This window comes from Myotis myotis, unplaced genomic scaffold (assembly GCF_014108235.1).
Source record: "Myotis myotis isolate mMyoMyo1 unplaced genomic scaffold, mMyoMyo1.p scaffold_m19_p_3, whole genome shotgun sequence".
NCBI classification, from domain to species: domain Eukaryota; kingdom Metazoa; phylum Chordata; class Mammalia; order Chiroptera; family Vespertilionidae; genus Myotis; species Myotis myotis.
This window is the reverse complement of record NW_023416335.1, coordinates 86,129,150-86,156,447: the sequence shown is the minus strand read 5'-3', so window position 1 is coordinate 86,156,447 and position 27,298 is coordinate 86,129,150. Positions and strand designations below refer to the sequence as shown.

At 38.6% G+C, this 27,298-nt stretch overlaps 1 protein-coding gene across 7 annotated transcripts in view; it reads right to left on the bottom strand.

Annotated features, from left to right (window-relative positions):
• FNDC3A (fibronectin type III domain containing 3A) overlaps window positions 1–27,298 on the bottom strand; it is a 239,055-nt gene that overhangs the window by 71,857 nt on the left and 139,900 nt on the right. For 5 of the 7 annotated variants that reach the window (XR_004965819.1, XM_036297627.1, XM_036297625.1 and 2 more), the window contains one exon: window positions 16,083–16,159. Coding sequence is in view for 6 of the 7 variants with exons in the window: in XM_036297627.1 (XP_036153520.1) it covers window positions 16,083–16,159 (77 nt within the window). In the remaining variant the exon portion in view is untranslated. Of the gene's footprint in view, window positions 1–16,082; window positions 16,160–17,031; window positions 17,211–18,341; window positions 18,468–20,270; window positions 20,404–27,298 lie in introns of those variants that run through there. The other 2 variants (XM_036297629.1, XM_036297630.1) reach the window with 2 other exon arrangements.

Sequence of the window (27,298 nt, the reverse complement as noted above, 5' to 3'; positions counted from 1 at the left end):
TCTCTCTTTGTCTTTTGCTCTTGGCATTTTAATTATGATGTGTCTTGGTGTGGTCCTCTTTGGAGTCCTTTTGTTTGGAGTTCTCTGCGCTTTCTGGACCTGTAAGTCTATTTCTTTCACCAGGTGGGGGAAGTTTTCTGTCATTATTTCTTCAAATAGGTTTTCAATATCTTGCTCTCTCTCATCTTCTGGCACCCCTATAATTCTGATGTTGGTACGCTTGAAGCTGTCCCAGAGGCTCCTTACACTATCTTTGTATTTTTGGATTCTTTTTTCATTTTGCTTTTCTGGTTGGGTGTTTTTTGCTTCTTCGCATTTCAAATCTTTGCCTTGATTCTTGAGCTCCTCTGGTCTGCTGTTGGGAGTCTGTATAGTATTCGTTATTTCAGTCAGTGTATGCTTAATATCTAGTTGGTTCTTTATCATAACATCGATGGTCTCATTAGATTTCTTGAGGATCTCACTACATTTATCGACAGCTTCTAGACAGTTCTTAAGAGACCTTAAAAGTGTGGTTCTGAACTCAATATCCTCCATTGACAGTTTTGTCCTGTTTCTTTGTCTCCGCGTTTTTTACGCTTTCTTGGTGCAACCCCTAGTGGTCTTTGTGCGCAGTCTTGTTGTAGTTAAGCCTTGATTGTTGTCGGCAATACCGGGGGTGATTTGACCTCCAGGCTAACTGGCTATGAGAGTCCGCTGTGTCTGCAGTGGGAGAGCTTCTGTGCTGGATCTCTAGGGCGGTGCTAATCTAGTGTTTGCCTGAGGCTATCCGGCAAATGGCTCTGCACAGGGCTTGGGTGGGGCAGGTCCCCGGGGATCTACAGGGCGGGCCAGAGCAAGCAGTTATGGCTGCTCTCAGTCCCGTCCCTAGGGACTCTGCCTCACTGAGTCCCAGCAACCGCTGCAAACCTCGGAGAGAAAGCTGCCTTCAAGTTCCGACCAAAGCCAGACAGTCCCGCTTCTCCCGTTTGAGTCTGGGTCCCTAGATACTCGCCCGGATCTGGAGCTCAGAGTCTGAAACTCCCTCCCGATTGAAAACAACAACCGTGCCCTCCGTCTCCAGTCCGCTCCGCGTGCACTCCGCACCTTAGTATTTCACTTCAGCACTGTGCCTCCTCTGAGTCTGGGTATGATATTCTCTTTCCTCCTAGTTGTAGAATTTCCACTCAGCCAGCCTTCCTGTGGTTCTGGATGATGTCCGTTCGTCTTTTAGTTATTTTTTGAAGTGGTTGTTGGAGGCAGCAATCTCCGGCGTTAACCTATGCTGCCATCTTGGTTTCTCCTCAAGTCCAGAAAACTATTGTAGTAATTTAGACAAGATATGGTGGTGGCTTGGACTAGGGTGGTAGCAGTGGAGGTGCTATATATATAATCTGTATATACATAAAGGTAAACCACAAAGATTAACTCATGATTCTAAAGGAGAAGTGAGAAAATAGTTTATAGATGATGGTCTTCTATTAACTATGATGGGAAAGGCTGTAGGGTAAGAATAAGTTATTTGGGGAATACAGATTTGGAGTTTTTGGTTTGGATGAGTTTGGCTAAGTTTATGAAACATCTAAGTGAAAATTTGGAGTAGGCAGCTAGATATAGTAGTTTGCAGTTCTGGAAAGATTGGGAAAGGACAACCAAGTGAGGTGGGAAGAAAACTAAGAGAGTATGGAGTTTGGTGATATGTATCAAGGATAAAGGATCAATTTTGTCAAATGCTGCTGACAGGTTAAGATGAAGACTAAGAACTGATCATTGGATTTAGCAATGTGGAAGTCATTGTGACCTTGATGAGAGAGCAGTTTTGGTGTACTCATAGGGGCAAAGCCTGACTGGTGTGGGTTTAAGAGAGAAAATGGGGAGGAGAATTAAAGAACTAAAAGCACAATTTTGGAAAGTTTTTCTGCAGAGGAAAATATGGAAATTGGCTGGTGGCTGATAGTAGTGCAATCAAGAAACTTCATACTAATAAAAATGATCCATCAGAATGGAAGAAATTGATGATGTAGAAAAGAGAAAAGAAAACTGCTAAAAATGCTAGAGCAGTGGTCGGGCAAACCGCGTTCGAGAGCCACATGTGGCTCTTTGGCCCCTTGAGTGTGGCTTTTCCACAAAATACCACGTGCGGGCGCGCACCTACAGTGCGATTGAAACTTCGTGGCCCATGCGCAGAAGTTGGTTTTCAGCCTGGGTGAGTCTATTTTGAAGTGGAATTAGAAGAAGTGGGGGGTGTTGGTCGGTGGGGCGACAGGAGCCACTGCACAGGCGGGCCACAGGATACGCAGCGCAGGGTCGACCTCAGCGAATGTACCTCAATCAGATTCAGGACGTTTTTAGCAAAGACCAGCTTAGGAGTACCCTAATTAGGTTAATAACAATGTATCTAGCTATATAGTTTAAGTTTAAAAATTTTGGCTCTCAAAAGAAATTTCAATCATTGTACTGTTGATATTTGGCTCTGCTGACTAATGAGTTTGCCGACCACAGTGCTAGAGTAATGCCCTTGAACAGGGAAAAGGGCACAGATCCAGGACCCCAGTAGGGGCATTGAGCCTAAGAGTGTGTGGCACGAGATGACAAGGTAGAGCACGTAATTCTAGATGCTCATAGAGATGTGGGGCTAGGAAACTGTGGATGGTTTCTTTAGATTGCTCCCCATGAACCCTTTCCTGGGCAGCACAATCTAACTGATGTCTCTCTCCTATCATTTCTATTGCCTTTGTTTTGTATCACTTGTTAGGTATAACACTGTAGTATTCGTTAATTTTCCAGATGCATATGTCTTACTCTATAACTTAACTCTAAGTTCTTCAAGGGACATGTATTAACTATTTAACCCTCGTAACAATGCTACTAAGGGGTACTATTATCCTCTCTATTTTTTAGATGGGTTAACAGGCACAGAAATGTTAAATAACTTGCTAAGGTTACATAGTATTTGAACTCAGGCAATTTGGCTTCACTGTTCTTACCCACTTTATGGGTATAGCATCCACAAATACTTGGTCTTCTAGCTTTTTGTTTTGTTTTTCGAAATTTCACAACACAGATGAGTTCTCATTGGTGAAAAAGGAAATGGCTAAGCTGCTTATGAAATTAAAACCATTTTTTCTGCTGAGAAAGAACATTTAAAGTACAAAGACAAGCTGGGGGGAAGGGAAAATGGGGAGTTATTATTATTATTTGTTGTTAATCCTCACCCAAGGATATTCCCCCCACCCCCCTTTTTCAAAGAGAGTGTAGAAAGAAGGGGGTGGGCTGAAGAGATAGAAATAGAAACATCAATGGGATAGAGACATCAATTGGGCCCAGGGATCAAATCTGCAACCCAGGTAGGTGCCCTTGACTGGGATTCAAAACTGCGACCGTTTGGTGCATGGGCCGACACTCTAACCATTGAGAAACACCAGCCAGGGCAGGAGTTATTGTTTAATAGGTATAGTTTCAGTTTTGCAAGATGAAAAGATGTTAGTGATAGTACAACAGTGTGAATGTACTTAATGCCACTGAACTATACATTTAAAATGTTTATGGTAAATTTTTTGTTATATGTATTTTACCACAATTAAAAATAACAAAAAGTTAAGATGTTGAGGGGAAAAAAGGGGCAAGATGAGGACTAAGTGAGTATGGAGACCTCAAAACTACCTGCTAAGTCCTCCAGCTGCTGAGAAATGGCCAACCATGTAGACAATTAATTTTATATCAACAGGGTACACTGATGATTAAAATAAAATCAACAAGTAAAAAGGAAAAAAAAAGATAAAATATGATCCAAATTAATTTATGTAAATAAAAATTAAAACAAAGATAATGAAATATAAATCAAATGGGGATATCACAGTAACCACATATGCCACCTAATTTCTAATTAGGAAAAGCCCTGTTTTCTTTCCTTGAACATAGACATAACTGAGAGGGGCTGCAGAGAAAGGTGTTTGTGTTTACTGATATTTTATACTGTGTATGTGTCTTCTTCACCATACTATACAGTCCATGACAAATTTATTTATCATTTTTTCCTGGTGTAGAGCACTCAGCAGTTGCTCAAAATTTTTTTTGTTGAGTGAATGATAATGAAAAAAAACAAATGTCTTCTATTAGTTTTACTAGAATGCTACATTTCCCCCCCCACCCCCGCCCCCACCCCTTTATAAGAACACCAAGCCTTAGCTGGTTTGGCTCAGTGGATAGAACTTTGGGCCTACGGAATGAAGGGTCCCAGGTTCGATTCCAGTAAAGGGCACATGCCTGGGTTGTGGGGGGCATGCAGGAGGCAGCCAATAAATGATTCTATCTTATCATTGATGTTTCTATCTCTTTCCCTCTCCCTTCCTCTCTGAAATCAATAAAAATGTAAAAAAAAAAAAAAAAAAAGGAACACCAAGCTAACAGGGTTCTGTGATTTCTTCAATTCTCAAAAATTTTGCTTCCCTTCTACTCTATGGCCTTACCCTGAACCCAAACTATTCCTACTTCAAGCTATTCAACAATATAGGTACTTCTGACCATTCATCCAACAGATCTTTATTTTACATATCTACACACACACACACACACACACACAACATACTTTTTCTCTCTGGCTCTAACTATAACTTGTCATCCTATTTAAACCTCTATATTCCCCTATCTTCCAATTTCTTATCCTACCCATCTTTTTTGGCTGTTTTCTACAGGAGAGACAGAGAAGACTGAGCTCAGACTGGCAGACTGGTTTGGAGAACCTTTGGAAAATTTACTGACCTCCACTGATGCATGCTGACATAAAGGTCAAGTGCAGCTCAAAATCATAATCTGAAACTTCACCTGATTTGCCCTCTCCCTGAATTATGAGATCTACCCCTCCCTGCTGAGTACCCTTTCATATCGTAACTATTTACAGTCCATAAAAAACAGGGAGCCATTACAAGAAAGGCAGGAGAGAACTTTGGATGTTACCTTTCAGGAGTCCCATTCAGGTTGTCTATATTCATCCCTAAAATACCAAGTGTTGGAATAAAAAGTTATGCTTTTAGTGCCTATAACTTAGTATTATTTGCCAGTAAGTTAAGCTCCTTTGACTCCTGTTACCTTTTGCTTTCTGTCATTAACTGCTTAGTGTTTGAGTTTTACAGTTTTTGTTTCCCCATTTAATATCTTAGTTCATTCAGTTGGCACACATTTCTGCCTCTATGCAATATGTCAAACTCTCACAAACTTTCCTTTCTTATGTGTTGAACTACAATAATAAAGCTCATTGAGGTCATGTCTAAAATTATGTTTGCAATTAGAAAAAGGGCTAAAGAAAAATATACTAAGTGTTTACAGAAAGTATTTCTGGATTACAATATTCAATGTAATTTTTTTCTCTACCTTTTTATATATTTCCCAAGTTTTTCTACATAACAGTGATTAGGAAAGTAGTTTAAAATGTACAACTATATTTGTTATTTATCACAAAATATATTTTAATTGCCTTATTTGCAAAATTAATATTCCTTTTTATTTAAGCTGCTGGTGAACAATTTCATTTTGCTTTATGCATATCATTTTAATTAGCTTTAGGTCTCCCTATTATATTGAACAGTAGTGTTATGGTAAACAAAATTTTTTTAAATAATAATTTTTTTTAAAATGGTGATCCATTTTTCTGATTTGATAATAAAAATTATGTGTATTACTAAAAAACTAAGTCACGATTCCCATTATTGTTGAGTAGAATGCTACAGTATCATAGGAGTAAGGTGCAAAGATTATAAAATAAACAATATTGTAGAACTCCTGAATAAGAATATAAAGGCTGTCTAACACAACTGGCAATTTTAATAGCAGGTCTGGGCTGTGCAAATTCTGCAAATGAGAAATATAAAACCATTTACTCCCAAAGCTACCCAATGTATGACATCCTGACTGTCTCATGTTAATGAAGTTAAAATATATGCAAGAGTTAATGAGTTTATTTTTAAAGTGGATCTCAACTTAATAGGGACATGCCATTAGGACAAATATCACAAATTTGAAGGTTGTTATATCCTAGGTAAATCATGATTTCTTCATAAGTTTCTTCTATTAAGTACTTTGATTAAATTTTGATCTTAAATTAAGACTGATTTATCTTTGGGACTTTTCATTTTTCTTCTCTAATATACTTAATATACTCTTAGGTGTATGTATGCCACATTATTTCCTCAGTGATAAAGCTAAAAAGTCCCAACACTGGATTTTTATTTTATACTAGAGGCCTGGTGCATGAAATTTGTATATGGGGGAGGGGGCCTCAGCCCAGCCTGCACCCTCTCCAATTTGGTACTCCTCAGGGGATGTCCGATCGGGACTAAACCGACAGCTGGACATCCCTCTCACAATCCGGGACCGCTGTTCCTAACTGCTCACCTGCCTGCCTGCCTGATGGCCCCTAACTGCCCCCACTGCCAGCCTGATCACCCCTAACCGCCTCTGCCTGCCGGCCTGATCGCCCCTAATTGCCCCCACTGCCAGCCTGGTCACCCCCAACTGTCCCCCCCCCCCGCTGGCCAGGTCACCTCCAATTGCCCCCCCCCCCCCGTCGGCCTGCTCACTGCCAACTGCCCCCCTCTGCTGGCCTGGTTGCCCCTCACTGCCCCCCTCTGCCAGCCTGGTTGCCCCCAACTGCCCCCCCCCGCCCCCCACTGGCCTGGCAGCCCCTCACGGCCCCCCTGCTGGCCTGGTTGCCCACAACTGCCCCCCCCCCCCCACCGGCCTGGCAGCCCCTCATGGCCACCCCTGCCAGCCTGGTTGCCTCATGCAGCCTGCTGTTCAGTCATTTGGTTGTCCCTCACCAACCCCCTGCCAGTCTGCTGTTCTGTCATTACTGTGAAAGTGTCCTGACCAATTTGCATATTACCCTTTTATTGGTATAGATGTTTCTATTGATTTCAGAGAGGAAGGGGGAGGGAGAGAGAGAAATATCAATGATGAGAGAGAATCACTGTTTGGTTGCTTCCGGCATACCCCCTACTGGGGATCAAGCCCATAACCTGGACATGTGCTTGAAGGGGAATCAAACCGTGACCTCCTGGTTCATGGGCCGATGCTCAACCACTGAACCACACTGGCCAGCCATTTTTGCAGTCCTTGTTTTTCTGACCAAACTTTTTAGGATATATATATTTGCTGAATCCCATTGATGATACAGCAAAAACGTGATGATACAGCAAAATCACATGATGATACAGCAAAAACATTATTTAACCTTCCTTGAGTCAACAACAACACATAGGCAAGGGATGAAGGTGATTAAACCTGATGCCATGAGGAGAGATCAGTGCAAAAGTCTAAAAGGAGACTACAGATAGCTATTTATAGGTTTAGCATGTGTGCTATGTAGCTCCTATTAAGCCATATACAACCTATACTTTATTATAGTCACCTGTGTGTCTTAACATTTAGTTCAGTTCATAGCTTCTAAATTTGCTATATAATTATGTTTGCTTATATGTCAAGATTTGGATAATTATCAAGTGCTTAGCTGTGCTAGAACTAATAAGTATTTTCTAAAATCAGAAATTGCAGTGTAGGGAGAGGGCTTTTGGAAGATGGCGGCGGTATAGGCAGACGCGTCCCAGGTCGTGTCCCTGAGCAAATGGAGTGAGCAGCTGAAACTAGTAACATCCACCCCGAATTGGCGAAATTCCTCAGCTGGCGAGACGGTTTGCAGCCGGGAAGAGCAGAACTCCCCTGGAAAGGTAAAAAAACCAGGGATTTGGGCAGGAAAGTTTGCCACACCTCTGAGCCCAGAGAGTCGGAGGGAGACCACGTGGCAGACAGCCGCGTCCCTTGGGACAGGCAGAGCCCCTGACGGGGGAAAGGAGAACTGCGGGATTCCTGGCGCCGCCGGGGGAATTGAGAGCTGGGTCTGTGATCACAGAGGACTGAGCCTAAAGGGGGCAGCCTTAAGAGCTGACCAGACCATGCAGTCCCGGTAAGAGAAGAAGCTCACAGAAACCAAGCCTTCCCCGTTTCCGGGGAAGCGTTTGTTGTCCGGCCGGCGTTTGTTTGTTTGTTTTCACTGAATCCTGTTCATGGGACATTTTGGATACAGACACTCACCTGTGCTGAAGAGAGGGATAGTGTGCGGAGGAGTGGAATCTGGGGAGAGACTGAGGAGAGAAGGGGGACAGGAAGAGGTGGCAGCGAATTGAGTGCTGAGACACCCCTGAGCCCAGGGCTGAGGCAGCCATTCTTTCCGGAGAGTGAGACTCCTCCCCCAACCCCCAGGCAAGGAACACAGCCACACCCAGATTCCACCCTGTAGGAGATCAAGGATTAAAATAACCTGATCAGTCCCTGGGAGTTAACAGGGTCTGGCCTATAGAGGGATTTTCAATCCCAGCAACAACACAGCACTGATAACTCTTACGCAGCCAGCTCTGGGCAGTGAACTTCCACTGGACAGAGAGGCCCTATAGCCTCAGAGGCCAACCCCAGAACACTGCCACCCAGAGGCTAACCCACAAACTGACTCTTTGCTAAACACAAAATAAGGCAGTCTGGGAAACAAATGCGGCTTGCTTTAAAATAAGGACTGTGGTTTATAACACAGAGGAACAGTGTATCGCAGGGAAACTCAACACTCTCCTGAATACCTGGCAGGTCTAAGGCGAGCCACACTGAAGAATAGAAGAACCGAAGGACCTTCACTACTGCAATATTTTTTTTTTCTTTTTTCACCTTTTAACTAAGAAACCAATTTTTTTTCTCTCTTTTTTTTCCTTTTTTTTCTTTTCTTCTTCTTTTTTTTCTTCTTTTTTCCATCACCTGATTTTACCCTTTTAATTACTACCTTCTTATTTTTAACCAGTATTATTACTGCTACCATTTTACCATTTTTTTTTTAAAGTGCCATTTTATTTTCTCTTTATTTTATTTTGGGATTAGTGTTCTCCATTCTATTTTCATCGTTATATTATTGGTTGTTTCTAGTTTGCATTCATCTCCAGGGAGCTGTTGCTGGAATTTGTTGGGATTAATGGCTGTTCTACAGGAGTATTCTCCTCATATAAAAAAGTCTCTTCCCCTCTTCCACTTCATTCTCTCTTTTCGCTCTTTTTTTTTCTTTTCTTTTCTTTTCTCGCTTTTATTTTCCCCCCTCCTTTTTCCCAATTTCATTTTTGCACTCCTTTTTTTGGTCCCTAATTTTCTTTTCTTTTTTCTCTTTTCTCTTCCTTCTTCCTTATCCCCTAATTCTCTTAATTCAGGTGGTCACCTTTATTTGGGGTTATTCATATCGTGAATATATTTGTGTATAGTGCCTGGTACGTGGTGCCTTGTTGTGTTGTATTTTGTGCCTTTAAATCAACGCAGCAGATCCAAGCAACAGCAACCTCCTGAGCACCACACCCTCTGCTGAGGAACAGCAGCTGTACGTGAAACCTTGCCCCACCAGCCAGAAGAGCCACCACAGCTGTGAACAGCACCCACCAGAGGAGCTGCTGCCAACTGAAGAGCAGCTGCTACCGCAACCGCCCGAAGAGCAACCACAGACCAAGGAGTCACTGCCACCAAGGGAGCAGCCACTGAACGACTCAACGTCTAGATATGTCAGCGAGATCAAACATGGGTAGACAAAGAAACCCCCAAAGGAAAGAGAAGGAGGACTCTCCAGAAAAGCAGCTAAGTAATACAGAGGCATGCAACATGACAGAAAAAGAATTCAGAATAAGGGTCCTAGAGTGCATAAACTGGATGGAGGAAAAAAACGACAACCTCTCCAAGAAGCTAGAAGAAACAGATGAAAAAATCAACAACTTAAGTAAGACCCAAGAAGAAATGAAGAGTGATATAGCTGCAATGAAAAACTCCATTGAAAGTATCAACAGTAGACTAGGAGAAGCGGAGGACCGAATTAGTGATTTAGAAGACAAGGAAGCAAAACACACCCAAAACGTACTGCAATTGGAGAAAAAAATGAAAAGACAGCAGGAGAGCCTAAGGGAGCTTTGGGACAACATGAAACGAAACAACATACGAATAATAGGGGTACCAGAACAACAGAAGGATGAACAAGGATTAGAAAACCTATTAGAAGAAATAATATCAGAAAACTTCCCTGAGGTGGGGAAGAAAAAAGTCACACAAGCCCAGAGAGTCCCAAACAAGGTGAACCCAAAAAGACCCACACCAAGACACATCATAATTACCATGGCAAATGTTCAGGACAAAGAGAGAATCTTACAGGCTGCAAGAGAGAGATGGAAAGTTACATACAAGGGATCTCCCATTAGATTGTCAAATGATTTCTCAACAGAAACACATCAGGCCAGAAAAGAATGGATGGAAATTTACAAAGTGATGCAAAGCAAAGGACTGAATCCAAGAATACTCTATCCAGCAAGGCTATCATTCAAACTTGAAGGGGAAATAAGAAGCTTCACAGACAAAAAAAGGCTAAGGGAGTTTATCACCACCAAGCCAGCAATGCAAGGAATGCTAAAGGGACTGGTATAAAAATAAGAAATAAAAAGCTCAGAAAGAAAACAGCCACACAAAAACAGAAATGCCTATAAACAAGTACCTTTCAATAATAACTTTAAACGTAAACGGACTAAATGCTCCAAACAAAAGACATCGAGTGGCTGAATGGATAAAAAAACATGACCCATACATCTGCTGTCTACAAGAAACCCACCTCATTAGAAGGGACTCACACAGACTGAAAGTGAAAGGATGGAAAAATATCTTTCAGGCAAATGGAAAGGAAAAGAAAGCTGGGGTAGCAATACTTATATCGGACAAAATAGACCTCAAAGTGAAGGCCATAACAAGAGATAAGGAAGGCCACTTAATAATACTAAAGGGATCAATACAACAAGAAGATATAACCCTGGTAAACATATATGCACCCAATGCAGGAGCACCCAAATTCATAAAAAAACTCCTGGAGGATATCAAAGGAGAGATCGACAACAATACAATCATTGTAGGGGACTTTAATACACCACTGACAGCACTGGATAAGTCTTCTAGACAAATAATCAGCAAAGATATAGCAATCCTAAATGACTCACTAGATCAGATGGACTTAATAGACATCTTCAGAACACTTCACCCGAAAGCCAGGGAATATACATTCTACTCAAATGCTCATAGGACATATTCAAAAATAGACCATATATTGGGTCACAAGCAAAGTATCCCCAAATTCAAGAAGATTGAAATCATAAAAAGCGTCTTCGCAGACCACGATGGCATAATATTAGAAATAAACTACAATAAAAACAACCCAAAATACTCAAACACCTGGAAGCTGAATAGCATGCTATTAAATATTGATTGGGTTACCAATGAAATCAAAGAAGAAATTCGAAACATCCTGGAAACTAATGACAATGAAAACACAACAATCCAAAACCTATGGGACACAATGAAAGCAGTCCTGAGAGGGAAGTTTATAGCTCTACAGGCCTATCTCAAAAAACAAGAAAAAATGGTAGTAAATCATCTAACTCTACAACTCAAAGAATTAGAAAGAGAGCAACAAGAAAACCCCAGAGTGAGCAGAAGGAAGGAGATAATAAAGATTAGAGCAGAAATAAATGACATAGAGACCAAAAAAACAATACAGAAAATCAATGAAACCAAGAGCTGGTTCTTTGAAAGGATAAACAAGATTGACAAACCTCTAGCCAGACTCACCAAGAAGCAAAGAGAGAGGACCCAAATAAACAAAATCAGAAACGATAGAGGCGAAATAACAACAGACCCCACAGAAATACAAATGATTGTTAAAAAATACTATGGACAGCTCTACTCCAACAAACTAGACAACCTGGAGGAAATGGACAAATTCCTAGAAAAATACAACATTCCAAAACTCAATCAGGAAGAATCTAAAAATCTCAACAGGCCAATAACTATGGAAGAAATTGAAGCAGTCATCAAAAAGCTTCCAGCAAACAAAAGCCCAGGACCAGACGGCTTCACAGGGGAGTTTTACCAAACATTCAAGGAAGAACTGAAACCTATCCTCCTCAGACTACTACAAAAAATTCAAGAGGAAGGAACACTTCCAAGCTCATTCTATGAAGCCAGCATCACCCTAATACCAAAACCAGGTAAAGACAACACAATGAAAGAGAATTACAGGCCAATATCCCTCATGAACATAGATGCCAAAATCCTCAACAAAATCTTAGCAAATCGGATCCAGCAGTACATCAGAAAGATCATACACCATGACCAAGTAGGATTTATCCCAGGGATGCAAGGATGGTACAATATCCGCAAATCAATAAACGTGATACATCACATAAACAAATTGAAAGAAAAAAACCACATGGTCATATCAATTGATGCAGAAAAAGCATTTGACAAAATTCAACACCCATTTTTGATAAAAGCTCTCAGCAAGGTGGGAGTAGAAGGATCATACCTCAACATAATAAAAGCCATATATGACAGGCCCACAGCCAACATCATACTCAATGGACAAAAACTAACACCATTCCCCCTAAGAACAGGAACAAGACAGGGATGCCCCCTCTCACCACTCCTCTTCAACATAGCACTGGAAGTGTTAGCCATTGCAATTCGGCAAGAAGAAGAAATAAAAGGCATCCAAATTGGAAAAGAGGAAGTAAAACTGTCCTTATTTGCAGACGACATGATATTATACATACAAAACCCTAGAGACTCCATCCAAAAGCTACTGGACTTAATACATGAATTTGGCAATGTAGCAGGATACAAAATTAACCCCAAGAAATCCGAGGCATTTCTATACACCAATAGTGAACTTTCAGACAGAGAGATTATAAAAACAATCCCGTTTACCATCGCACCAAAAAAATTAAGCTACCTAGGAATAAACTTAACTAAAGAGGTAAAAGACCTCTACTCAGAAAACTACAGGACGTTGAAAAATGATATAGAGGAAGACATAAACAGATGGAAGAACATACCGTGTTCATGGATTGGTAGAATCAACATCATTAAAATGTCCATACTACCCAAAGCAATCTATAAATTCAATGCACTTCCCATTAAAATACCAATGGCATACTTCAGAGATCTAGAACGAACTCTCCAAAAATTCATCTGGAATAAAAAAAGACCCCGAATAGCTGCAGCAATCCTGAAAAAGACCAAAGTAGGTGGGATCTCAATACCAGATATCAAGATCTATTACAAAGCCACTGTTCTCAAAACTGCCTGGTAGTGGCACAAGAATAGGCATATAGATCAATGGAATAGAATAGAGAGCCCAGAAATCGGCCCGAACCAATATGCTCAATTAATATTTGACAAAGGAGGCAAGAACATACAATGGAGCCAAGATAGTCTCTTCAATAAATGGTGTTGGGAAAATTGGACAGATATATGCAAGAAAATGAAACTAGACCACCAACTTACACCATACACAAAAATAAACTCAAAATGGATAAAGGACTTAAATGTACGACAGGAAACCATAAAAATTCTAGAAGAATCCAAAGGCAACAAAATCTCAGACATATGCCGAAGCAATTTCTTCACTGATACAGCTCCTAGGGCACTTGAAACTAAAGAGAAAATGAACAAATGGGACTACATCAAAATAAAAAGCTTCTGCACAGCAAAAGAAACCATCAACAAAACAACGAGAAAACCCACTGTGTGGGAAAACATATTTGCCAATGTCATATCTGATAAAGGCCTAATCTCCAAAATTTATAGGGAACTCATACAACTTAACAAAAGGAAGATAAACAATCCAATCAAAAAATGGGCAAAGGACCTAAATAGACACCTTTCAAAAGAGGACATTCAGAAAGCCAAGAGACATATGAAAACATGCTCAAAGTCACTAATCATCCGAGAGATGCAAATCAAAACAACAATGAGGTACCATCTCACACCTGTCAGACTGGCTATCATCAACAAATCAACAAACGACAAGTGCTGGAGAGGATGTGGAGAAAAAGGAACACTTGTGCACTGCTGGTGGGAATGCAGACTGGTGCAGCCACTATGGAAGACAGTATGGAGTTTCCTTAAAAAACTGAAAATGGAACTCCCATTTGACCCTGTGATCCCACTTCTAGGAATATATCCCAAGAAACCAGAAACACCAATCAGAAAGGATATATGCACCCCTATGTTCATAGCAGCACAATTCACCATAGCTAAGATCTGGAAACAGCCTAAGTGCCCATCAGTAGATGAATGGATTAGAAAACTGTGGTACATCTACACGATGGAATACTATGCTGCTCTAAAAAGGAAGGAACTCTTACCATTTGCAACGTCATGGATGGAACTGGAGAGCATTATGCTAAGTGAAATAAGCCAGTCAATGAAGGAAAAATACCACATGATCTCACTCATTCATGGATAATAGAGACCATTATAAACTTTTGAACAATAATAGATACAGAGGCAGAGCTGCCTCAAACAGATTGTCAAACTGCAGCAGGAAGGCCGGGGAGGGTTGCGGGGCAGGAGGTAGGGGGGTAAGAGATCAACTAAAGGACTTGTATGCATGCATAGAAGCATAACCAGTGGACATAAGACATTGGGGGATAGGGAAGGCTAGGGGACTGTCTAGGGCGGGGGGATAAAATGGACACATATGTAATACCCTTTGTAATACTTTAAGCAATAAAAATTTAAAAAAAAAAAAAAAAAAAAAAGATAGTGTAGGGAAGGCCTGGGGCAGGGGGTGGGGGCGGGCTAGAGGGGTCAAGGGGGGGGGGATATATGTAATACTTTCAACAATAAAGAATTCTTTTAAAAACAAAAACAAAAAAAAAAAAAAAGAAATTGCATTTTCACAGTGATGTCAAAATGCTAGAATCCATTCTTACATAGTGGGTACTTATATTATTTCAATACTTATAAGACTAGATTTTTGTCTTTGGATTACCCTGTGTAATGGAAAATGATACACTCCCTAGAGATAATCTTAAATTAAGATTGATAATAGTAGCCCACTAGCCTCACATAATCCTTCTAGTAAGATAACTGCTAAAGCTCATTCACTTATTTGACAAATATTTATAAGACACTACTATATTCTAGTTACCACAGAATAAAAATAATTAAAAGGCATCTCTTAGCCTCAAGGAACTTAAAATCCCATAAGAGAAAAAAAATATATGTACATCATAATATTAGATGGTGTAGTAACAGCATTAACAAAACCACGGAGAAAGAAAAACATCACGTGAGTATGTGAGTAATCATGTTTGGCTGCAAAAATGATTAGATATGTGATTAGACCTATCAAGAGAAGGGTAGGACAGAACTGTGAAGGCTTTATATGTCAAGAAATCTAGACTTCCTTGAGTGAACAAGCCAACTAAAGGCTCTTTATGATAAGAAGTGAAAAGTTCAAAGTAATATGGGAAGATTATTTTAGTGGCTCTTGGCCTAAAGATATAGAACCTCACAATATTCTGGCATAATTAGGAAGGAAATAAGAGAGGGCCTAAAGAAAATTTCAAGTATAAATTCATTGCTAGGAAAAAAAACTTTGTACTCCAAAAGAATTTTAGGAATGAGTACAAATTATGCAGAATCTTAGTAGCAGAATATACTGAACATCTGCAGTATATTATAGTTTAATTAAGTTTGCCTGTGTAAACTGTGTAAGTAAGTTAGTTATACTTTATTCTTTAAGTCAGAAGTTCCCAACTGGTGTGCAGGGAAACCTTACAGGTGTGTGATAATATTGATCCTCTTAGTCCTTAGAGTTGCAGGTTTACAGGTCTCAGTTCCCTTCGATTTACTACAATGTGCCGGGTATCTGTGAGCCATTGTATGAATAAGGTTGGAAGCATATCTTGGATTACTTCTAAGCAAATAATTTTTAAAATGTAAGTGTAGGTACCTTTTAACCTTTATAGTACTTACAATAGTCACATATTCAGGGAACAAAACTCTAGAATTTATTCTCTATTATAATTCAACACCCAAAGAAAAACTAAATGATGAGTGCTACCAATTTAATTGTTTTCTCCTTTCCAAATACACCAATGTACTACAGTACTTGAAACAGACTTACCGAAGATACACTGTATTGGGAAATTAAAGTAACATTATGTTCTCTATTATATAGGTATTAAAAGAAAAATAACATAAAAACATACCTGTGGGGCATAACCAGGAGGCACGTAAATAGGAGGCACAGAACCATTTGGAGACATCATTGGAACCTGAGCAGGACCTGAATGGGCCACAGAAATAATGTATTAATCCAGGATTACTTAGCAAGCTAAAGCTGAAAACAATTTGAATTACACCTGAATACTTCATTTAAATTAAACACTCAAACTAATAGGGACTATATAACTATAAAAAGAAACTCAGATGACTCAAAAGTTATAATATATGAAACTTTATCTTATAAAGTACACTGACTGCTTTACCTGCAGCCGTGTTTCTCAAACTTGCCTGGTGATCATAATAGTTACCAGAGAAACTTAAAAATACAGATTTCCAGGCTCTCCTAAAGATTTTTATTTAGTATGCTTATAGTAAATGGAGTCTTGAGTCAGTATATTTACTTTACAAATATCCCAGGTGACTCTTATTATTGTGCAAATGTAGAAACACTGACTTCCAGGAAAATAAAACCAAACTTTGCATATAAAACAAATGAAAGATAAAAAGGCAAAATTTTGAAAAGCAATAGGAAAAATCAAGAAAAACTCAAGAGGAATAAAACAATAAAAGGAAGAATAGTTGGGAATTTGGAACTTGCTAGGGTTAAATAAGCCTCTTGTGTAATGCGTAAGTCATGTCTGTGGGGGCCTGAGAACAAATAAAAACACCACATGTATTTTTAGTCACAGAAAAAAGGTTTTTGTTTCTTACACTGAGAAGTTCTTTAAAAAGAAAAAAAATTCAGCTTGTTTTATTCTACGTTTCCTTTCATTTTTACAGTGTTACCTTTTCCAAACAACTTTTATAAATATATCTTGTTTACCTTCTCTCTTAACCTTTCTGAAATAAAACAGACACTTTGGAAGGTGTGTTTTATTCTTTCTAGGAACTAAAATGTTACTTGCTTTATTTAACTTAAAAAGAAAATCTCACCTTCAGATCCCCTTTTCCTGGTAACTTTAGACTGCATTGTCCCGTCACCCAATGGTTTTAATAACTTGAAATGAAACTTTCTCAAAGAGCCTTACTCATTTCTAAGGAAAGAGAGGTACCCAAGAGTCTGATGAAGAACGTAATGGGGAAAGAGTTCCTTTTATATGTAGAATTTCAACCTGTAGTACATATAATGGATCTTAGTTATAAAAGAGGAAAAACTTAATTATAGGGCAGAAAAGAAACAAATTTCACTGGTAACATTACACATACATCAGAAAAACAAAATAAAGAGCATGGAGGTTGCCAGCAATTCTATAGATAGCACCGTTCCTCTTTCTAAGGAAGGAGAAGGGGTAATGATCATCAACAAAGTGGTAGTGGGAGTAGGAAAAGGGAGGTGAGAGATAGGGAAAGAAACAAAGAAGAATGTAGGAAAAAGGGGGATCCAGGAAAGGAAATACTAAACAGTGGAAAGAAAAAAGGGGAGAAAGGAGAGAAGGGAAGGTAGGGAACAAGATAAAGGCAAGAAGGGAGAGAGGAAGGGAGGGGCAAAGGAGGAGAAGCAACAGAAGAATAGGGAGGGTAAGGGAGAAGACAGGAAGAGAATACAGAGGGGCTGGAAGGAAAGGAGAGAAGGGGAGAGTAAAGAAAAGGAATAGGAGAAAGGGAAGAGAAGGGGTAGGGAAGGGAGAGTAGGGAAAACACTCAAGTAGTTAAGAGGAAGTATGGAGTGCATGTGTATGTATGTGTGGAGGGCAGACTACCAAATTATGCTATGTAATAGATGATTATAAAAATAACTTTTCAATAAAATACTCTTCCCATTCAAAACTAGCCCACTAAATACATGAAGTTGTTCAGAATATTATCTTACAATATCTAATTATATATAGCTAATACTAACTTACTGTGTGACAGGCCTTTTATGTATTTTTTTTTCTCTTTATACTTATTCTATTAGGAAAATATTATTACTTTCATTTTCCTGATGTGGAAATTAAGGCAGAGAGGTTAAGCTTACCTAAGTGGTAAAATTAGGATACAAAATCAGGTAGTTTCATTTCTAAGGATATAGTTCAATTACATATTCAGGAAACATTAAAATAAAATATTATGCATTACTGGTAACTAATGTAATTTGAGACTTAAGCATGTGCTGATGCTTCTAAGAAAGGTTAAGGCCTCATTATCTTTAGAAAGGAAAAACAAATTTTTCTGAAATTTAAGACATTACTTATTAATTTACTAAATAAAATTTGTGAGGTGCTTTATAACTCTGGGCAAGAAAGGCTTCAACTAAAACTCACCTTTTAACTTCTATATGCTGGACTCGAAAAAATGAGAACAGTTTTAAACTAATGCTGGTTTACTTCTGAATCTTGAGAGTTGGCTTAGAGTCCAGGAGTGGGCAAACTTTTTGACTGGAGGGCCACAATGGGTTCTTAAACTGGACCGGAGGGCCGGAACAAAAGCATGGATGGAGTGTTTGTGTGAACTAATATAAATTCAAAGTAAACATCATTACATAAAAGGGTACGGTCTTTTTTTTTTTTTAGTTGTATTCATTTCAAATGGGCCGGATCCGGCCCGCGGGCCGTAGTTTGGCCACGGCTGGCTTAGACAGATATTATTAATCATATGTGAACTTTAACTGGGAACCAGAAAGAGAATTCCTTGAAAATCTTGTCATCTTAATAAAGGAATTTAACATTTATTGAGTTTCTACTATATATGCCATGGACTGTGATTCCTTTCACATGTTGTCAAATTTAATCCTTGTATCAAGTCATCAGTATAGTGTTGCTAATTTTTTTCTTTTTAGCCATTAGGGTAAAAATGTTACTGCTGATTAAATTTAAACCTGTAAAACTACATAACTACTTTGGGTTGCCCTTCTTTTATTAAAAACATCAATATGTGGTTATAATTCAAACAATATTATACTTTGAAAGCTGTCAAATAGTTTATAATTTAGTAGTATGAAATTCTACTTTAGCCTTTAATTATATTTAAGTGTGTTACTGAAAACAGAATAAAACAAACCCAACCCAAAATAAACCAGTTGTAAATATATTACTAGTTGCAGTCCTGGAATAATGATTAACTTCCCTAGGAAGTAATCATTTCACGCTAGCAAGTAAATTTCCTTATCCTGAGGAGGAAATGGTGCATGATTAGCTTTCAAAGAGGCAATTCAGGGGTACTATATTTATACCTAAAATACTGGTGTGAAGTAACACTGAACACTGAACTTTACATAAAACTACCATTGTGTAAATATAGTAAATACAAGTACTGATGTTTTGAACTACAATATTTACATTTCTGTTGCTATTCCTGACTATAGTAGCAAAGTCCTAAAACCTTACATTCTTGATGCAAATGATTGATTACCTCCTTAATACAATGATACTTTTTAATTAGGGAAGTACTAAAAGATTAACTACAAACCCTAATTAAAAGCAGTGAGGGGAATTTTATTCCAATGAAGCAGGTAAATGTGTTACAGATTGTACCATTAAATGCACATCTGCATATGAGTAGCTATATCTGCATAACTGTAGATACACCCAGCATCTTCTGAATAATCTACATGATTTGAGCAAAATCTGCCCAAAGTCATAGAGCTATTATTTTTAAGGGCATATTTCTTATTCCAAAATCTTGCAGAAGAAGAAACATTTTTATTCACCAATCATCTTAAGAAATTTGAGAGCCCCCTCACCTCAATTTCTTAGAAGTGCCATCAATAACTTATTAAAGGTGATATATCATCTAGTACAAGTAAAATTCTATTTTCTTTATTAGCATACGTTCACATTTAAGTTCTTTTAAACTAATGTACAAATATTTCTGAGTTTAAATTCTTAAAATGAAACGAGCTGCTGATGTGCTACACATTCTCTTTATAAGCAAGCTTTCACAATGGCTTCCAAATATTCTGATGCCAATGTTCAGATTTCAGTTGTAAAAACGAAAAAGAGATAAAAACGCTGGAAAGAAATATTCTGTGAAATATAAAATCAGCCCAACTCTAGAGTCTGATCTTTTATAACTGCGTGGCAACAATTTAAAATATTTTTATAACGATAGGTTTGGCAGCTACTGAAACACACACACACACACACACACACACACACACACACACACACACGCAAGCACACTTTAGCTTAATACAGCACTTCCTATGCTTTAAAATAAAAACAGAAGGTTCAAAAACAGTCAGCAAATCTTACCACTCATTTTGTTTTTACAGTAGCAGCAGGGAACAAGAAAATCCAACAAGGAAACAGCGTAGTACACGTTAACAGTTTTAATTGGAGAACGGTTCGCTTTTTTTTCCCCCAAAGCTGAGGAAAGAGCCTTTGACCGAGTCACGTGACGCTATCACGTGACCTGCAGTTAACCGCGGAAAAGGAAGAAGGAAAAGCAACCGTTCCTGCAGGCAGCGTTTCGGATATAGTAAATGATTAAATGATTTCTCCTGTCGCTGCCTTTAATTTGACCTTCTTTCAAATTCCCTTATGAGCCAACTCAAACGCTCATTAAAATACAAATACAAAAATATTTGATGTAAAACGATTCTCTTTGTTTACGTGCTCCTCCAGTAATATCTCAGGCAAAATCTTCTAATTCAAATTTTATTATCCAGCCTGCACTTTTCCTTTAGAAAGTTTAGGATATGTATAACATTAATTTAGAGGATTCACTGTAGAATTTCTTTGTGTAACTTGATCCACATTCCATACTCAGCCCTTAAAAATGCCCATAAAGAATTGACTAAGAACATAAGCTTGATCAATGTATTCCCCAAAGGGGAGATTTATGTTTCAGGCTGGTATTTACCCCTGAAGCTAATAATAACAGCTACTACTTTTATTTTGGTTTTCTTTTTCTTTTCTTTCTCTCTCTTTTAAAATTTAAGATTTACCCTGGATATTAATACGGATATTTGGTGGATGGCATTTTTACTCATATCTGTGAAATCTGAAAAGATAGATCATGGGTTTGGGTTTAGTAGGCTTAGAGTACTTTACCCAGGCACAGTTGGAGACCAGGAAGGAGACCAAAGATTACAAGAGAGGGGTGAAGATTGTAAAAACTTCTGGAGGCCTTTTCATCACTTTATGGTGATATGTTAGTTAAGGAAATGTATTAATAGCTAACACAAATATACAGGTAATGGTAATTATTATGATTTGTAACAAGTTGCAGAATGGAAAGAAAATGAATTTTGGTATAAAAAGATAAGTTTTAATAACAGCTTCCATATTTATTAGCGAGGCAATTTATTCTTTGAATCTGCTTCCTTCTGCAAAAAGGTTAAAATAACCTCATAGCATTGTGAGAATCATATTTGATAAATTTAAAGTACTAAATATGGTTGGCACTGCTCAATAAATGATAGTTAATATACATAAATGATCACTATTCCCTGCCACCCGCCCCCCCCCCCCCAAAAAAATAAAGTTATATAGTGCAGAATATATACCAGGCATCATCAGGAGTGTTTTACGTGTATTAACCCACGCAATCCTCACAATAATTAAAGTAGGCATCAGGCAAAGAAACTAAATGAAGTTAAGTAATATGCTAAGGGCACACAATGAAGAAAATCCAGTATCTAAGGCTATATTAAAGAGTTAACCATGTTCAAAAGGCCAGTCTCCAAAATAAGTGAACAAGAACTGACAAGGGATAACTTGACGTCAATAAATACATGCTAAACATTCCAGAGAAGATAAGACCATAAAGACCATTCTCACACATGGGGAAGGGTAATTGTTAACTTCTGAGTTCCTACTAAAAGGCAAGAGTGGCCTGAAATATTGGACTCAGCCTCAGTAATTCCAACCATGCCTCTGATCTTCAGTCCCTAAACAAAAAGCAAGCCCCTGCAAGCCCACTTCGTCATTTTGGCTGTGTTCTCACACAGCTGTGCTTCCATTTCTTTCTTTTTTAAAAAAATTAATTTTTATTGTTGACAGTATGATAGATGTCCCCATTTCTCCCTTTTGCCCCCTTCCACACACTGGTTACCTTTTCAATTGTGCTCAGTAGAACCATTTCCCCCATTATAAATTCCCTTATGTTCTCAACCTTTTCACAGAACAGCTGTTCATGTACTTCCCTTAAATGAAACCTGGTTCTCCCCTAGGACAGTTTTTCTAGCAGCCCCTGGGAGCAGAGACCTCCCTTTCTCTTCTGAGGCAGTCTCCAGATACCCCAAGGCTGCTTCCCCATTACCACTGTTGTTCCCATTTCATGCTAAAGTTTCTTTTTCCTTGAGGTTATAACATATGAGTATGTAACTTTCTACCCCATTTAACTGCTGTCATGCTCAGTCCTCACTGAGAACTTTGGCACTATTTCACAGTTCTCAAAAATCTAGCCTCAAACTTTCTTGAATTCTTCTCTTCCATTCTGTTTTTAGTAACCCATGTTCAAAGACACATCATGGAACTTTCACTTAGAATTCCACTCCCATGAAACTTTAAAGTTTCATGAACAAAATAAAGTGATGAACAAAAGAGATCCAGAAACATAGAAGTATGGAACAGACTGACAAATCTCAGAAGGAAAGCAGGGGTGGGTAGATAGAGAGTGATTAACTGGGGAACTTATATGCAAAACCCATGGACACAGACAATAGTGCAGTGAAGGCCTGGGAGAGGTGGATGCAGGATGAAAGGGGTCAATGTGGGAAAAAAGGACATCTGTAATACTTTCAACAAGAAAGATACATTTTTAAAAAGTTTAATGTTTTAGTCTCTGGCTACCATATCTATCTTTCATCTCTCCAGTTCTCTTCTACATGTGTTTTTTTTCTCATAATGATCTCCCCTTTCTTCTGATTCAACACTGCCTTCACAGACTTACCTTCTTTCCCATCCTCTCCCCTGAAAAATCCCCAAATCCAATCAATCAGATAATCACCTTTCCTTCTCTTAGACCTGAACTGTAGAAATCAAATAACACTCAGGCCCTAGCTGGATTGGCTCAATGGATAGGGTGTCAGCCTGTGGACTGAAGAGTCTTGGGTTCGATTACCATCAAGGGCACATGCCTGGGTTGTGGGCTTGATCCCCAACAGAGGGCATGTAGGAGGCAACCAATCAATGATTCTCTCCATCATTGATGTTTTTATCTTTCTCTCCTGCTCCCTTCCTCTCTGAAGTCAATAAAAATATATTTAAAAAATAGCACTCAGACTGTCATGCTTATAAATTTAGTTATCTACAACTTCAACTCAGCTGTCAGTATTGCTCAGGAATTCTTTCAGGAATTTATCAATGATTAAACCATCCTGTTTTCTAGAGAGATTATCAGAGATCCTCACTACTCTTTTTAAAAAAAATACATATTTTATTGATTTTTTTTTTTTTTACAGAGAGGAAGGGAGAAGGACAGAGAGTTAGAAACATCGATGAGAGAGAAACATCGATCAGTTGCCTCCTTTACACTCCCTACTGGGTATGTGCCCGCAACCAAGGTACATGCCCTTGGCTGGAATCAAACCGGGACCCTTGAGTCCGTAGGCTGACACTCTATCCACTGAGCCAAACCAGTCAGAGCCTCACTACTCTTTAAAGACCTTCCCCAAACTGACCTCATCCACATATATCAGCATAAAATTGAACCCTTTCAATGTTATTTTCAGAATGATTGTTCCTTCACTAGGTCAAAGCTATCTCTCCACATTTACACTTGTTATTACCTCCACTTTCTTCTCCACTCGGTCTTTGCTTTATTGGTCATTTTGGTCTCATTCAGTATTTTCACCTGTCTTTAGGACCATTCTAAGGAGACTCAGTTCTATACCTTTACTATTGTTGCAATTGCCACAAAGTTCTAATGCTGAGAATTAGTGACATGATCCATACTTTCAAGGATCTTTCAGTTATAATGGGGAAAGTATAAAATAGATGTATTTTACATTTCCTAAAGAACTTGTTAATTCAAGCAAGTGCATAAGTCAAAAATTTCCATATAAAACATAGTGAGAGGACACACTGAGAGTATTACAATTATAGGAATGCATTATACAGTGATGAGCATATTTTACATTTTCTTGAATTTCTTTAATAGTTTGAGAAGGGTAGATGTTAGTTCTTCTTTGAATATCCTGTAAAATTCAGATTTTGTTCAGATTTTGTTTCTTCTTGACTCAATTTTGAAAGATTGTATGTATTTAGAAATTTATCCAGATTGTCCAATCTGTTGGCACATAGTTGTTCATAGTATTTTCTTATAATCCCTTTGTATTTCTGTGGTGTCAGTTGTTACTTTTCTTCTTTCATTTCTGATTTTATTTATTTGGGGCCCCTCTCTTTTTTTTCTTGTTTATCTTTTCAAAGAACCAGCTCCTGGTTTCTTTCATCTTTTGATTTTTTTTTTAGACTATTCCATTTATTCCCATACTGATCATTATTTCCATTCTTCTATTCACTTTGGACTTTGTTGGTCTTTTTCTAGTTCCTTTAAGTGTAAAATTAGATTGAGCTTTTTCTTGTTTCTTGAGGTAGGCCTATAATACTATGAATTTCCCTTTCAGGATTGCTTTTGCTGTGTCCCAGAGATTTTGAGTTTTCATTTGTCTCAAGGTAACTTTTAATTTCTTCCTTTATCTCATTGTTAACCCATTCATGTTTAGTAACACATTATTTAGCCTCAATGTGTTTGTGTTTTTCAAAATTTTTTTCTTGAAATTGGTTACTAGTTTTATACCATTGTGGTTAGAGAAGAGGCTTTTATGTTGTGTGCATAAATATTTACAAGGCTTATATCCTTTGCTGGATTAATCCCTTTATCATTATGTAATGTCCTTCTTTTTCTCTTATTATAGTTTTTGTTTTAATATCTACTTTGTTAGATTTAAGTATTGGTACCCCAGTTTTTTTTGTCTCAATTTACATAAAATATAATTTTCCATTCCTTTACTTTCAATCTTTGTGTCTTTTGTTTTGATGTGGGTTTCTTGTAGAAAGCATACATATACATGGGTCTTGTTTTCATATCCATTCAGCTACCCTGAGTTTTTTGGTTGGAGCATTTAATCCATTTACACTTAAAGTGATTACTGATAGGTACATATTTATTGCCACTGTATTCTTTATAATTATGTTGGCCTTCTTTTTCTTTCTTCTTAAAGAAATCCTTTTAACATTTCATAATCTCTGTACATTGTTTTGAACTCTAGCCTTTATTTTATTTAGTTCTTTTTCTCCAGATTGCTCTTATTCTTTCATTTGGGGCATGTTTTTGTATCCCCATTTTAGTTGCCTCTCTGTACTTGTTTCTGTATATTAAGTAGATCTGCTGTCTCCAGTCTTGGTATGGTTGCCTAATGTAGTAGGTATCTTGTGAGTTTCAATGACACAGTCTGATGATTCTTGGAGGTGCTCCAGAAATGTCCAGTGTGTCGGTTCTGTGAGCCTTCTGTTGTAGTTGAGTCTTGATTGCTTTTGGCCTGTCAGTGGGTGGGGTTGACTCTCAGCCTGGCTGACTCTGAGGATTGACCTTGACCACAGTGCACAAGTTGTATTGTGGGAGCTGACCCAATGAAGTGAAATTTGCCCCAGCATGATCTGGTGCCCGCTGAGATCTCCCTTTGGGTGTGCCACTTGCAGAGCTATTTGGGTCATGCTCAGATGTGGTCTGAAGGTTTCCACAGGACAGTGCTGATTCTGGGGCTTCCTGAAAGGAGGTCAATGTTATATGCTGCCTGTGACCAGCCCTGGGCTACCTTTTTGGAGTTACAAAGAGATCCACAGTTTGTGGTTGCCTCTTCTAAACCTGGTTGTACATGGGAGGGCCTAAGCTGTGTACCAAGGCCAGCTGCCACCCATGCCAAGCCCAGGGGCAGGTCAACAAAAGTCACAAGACAGATTTGCCTCTGCCTGCCAGCTGTTCAACCAACTCCTGAGTCTGCATGTCTGCACATTGGGCGCAGCCTGACTACAGCCAGCAGACTCCTCTGCAGGGTGCAAGATTGGCAGGGTGGGGATCCAGGGAGTCAGGAGAGTGGGGCTAGTGGACCTCCTGTAAGGGTGGTGTGTTTATTGGTCAGGCGCACAGGGGAGAAAAATGGCCCCTTTCCCAGAGCCACAAAACGCAGCTTCTCCACATACCCATCCCCAACACTCCCCGAGACTGCCTGAACTTCCTCAAGAGCTAAGAAGGTCTCTACTGAGGACCCATGTTGGCTGCATAGTTTCCATTCTCCCTTCTTACCTAATAAAATGACAATTTTAGAAAACTTAGTATGAACCTGTTTTTTTTTTTTTCTTTTCAAAAACACTAGCAACTATTTTGCAGAGGGCTCTCTTAAATTAATACCATGACATGTTATGCCAATTGTATGGAATTCCTGGTAACATTTTAACACATATCTGAACTACTAATTTTCAGGTAGGCTTGTCAACACAATCACTAGCACTATATCTTGGGTGATATCGTTTAGAAGCACTTACTGGGCATCAGGCACTAATCTAAGGGCTTTACAGATATTAACTTATTTAATCTGTATAATATTCCTATGAAATCGAACAACTACTATTTCCATTTCATAGGCGAGGAAACTAAGAAACAAAGATATTAAGTAACCTGCAAAGTCTCACAGCTAGCAAGCTGAAAACAGAATTAGGTGGCCTAGCTCTGAAACCCATGCTCTTCACCATGATACTATACTACCTCTGTTGTTCAGAATATATTACCAGTTACAAAATGAACGAGAAAACTGCAGCACAGTAATACCAAAGTTCACTTGAAGATAAACCACAAATAGAAAAGCACTGAACATTTGAATGGAAGACCCCACACAATACACCACAAATATCTGCTGAGTATATAATGATAATAAAGCAAAGTGTATCTAATGTAACTCACTTAACTGTTACAAAGATAAGATTCTACAAGTTTCTTAAGTGAGGATATCTTATGGAAAACAGTCAGTGAATCACTTAATAGGCAAATTTGTTCTAAAAGATAATTTAAGGAGATTTAAGAGATACACACAACATCAAAAACAAAAGCTACGCCCCCTCCCAAAATAAAACCCCCAAACAAAATAGCTGACAATTTGAAGAAAAGGGAAAATTAATATAGGGAAAATTACGATAGAAAAGTAATATAAGGAGTGAGGCTGGTCTTATGCCCTTTCTAGAGTTGGGATATATAACCTTTCCTGTTTGTATGAGCTGAAATGTGATTAAATTAAGACTCCAAGGGCCATAGTGTCAAGCTAGTCCTTATCTTCTACAGA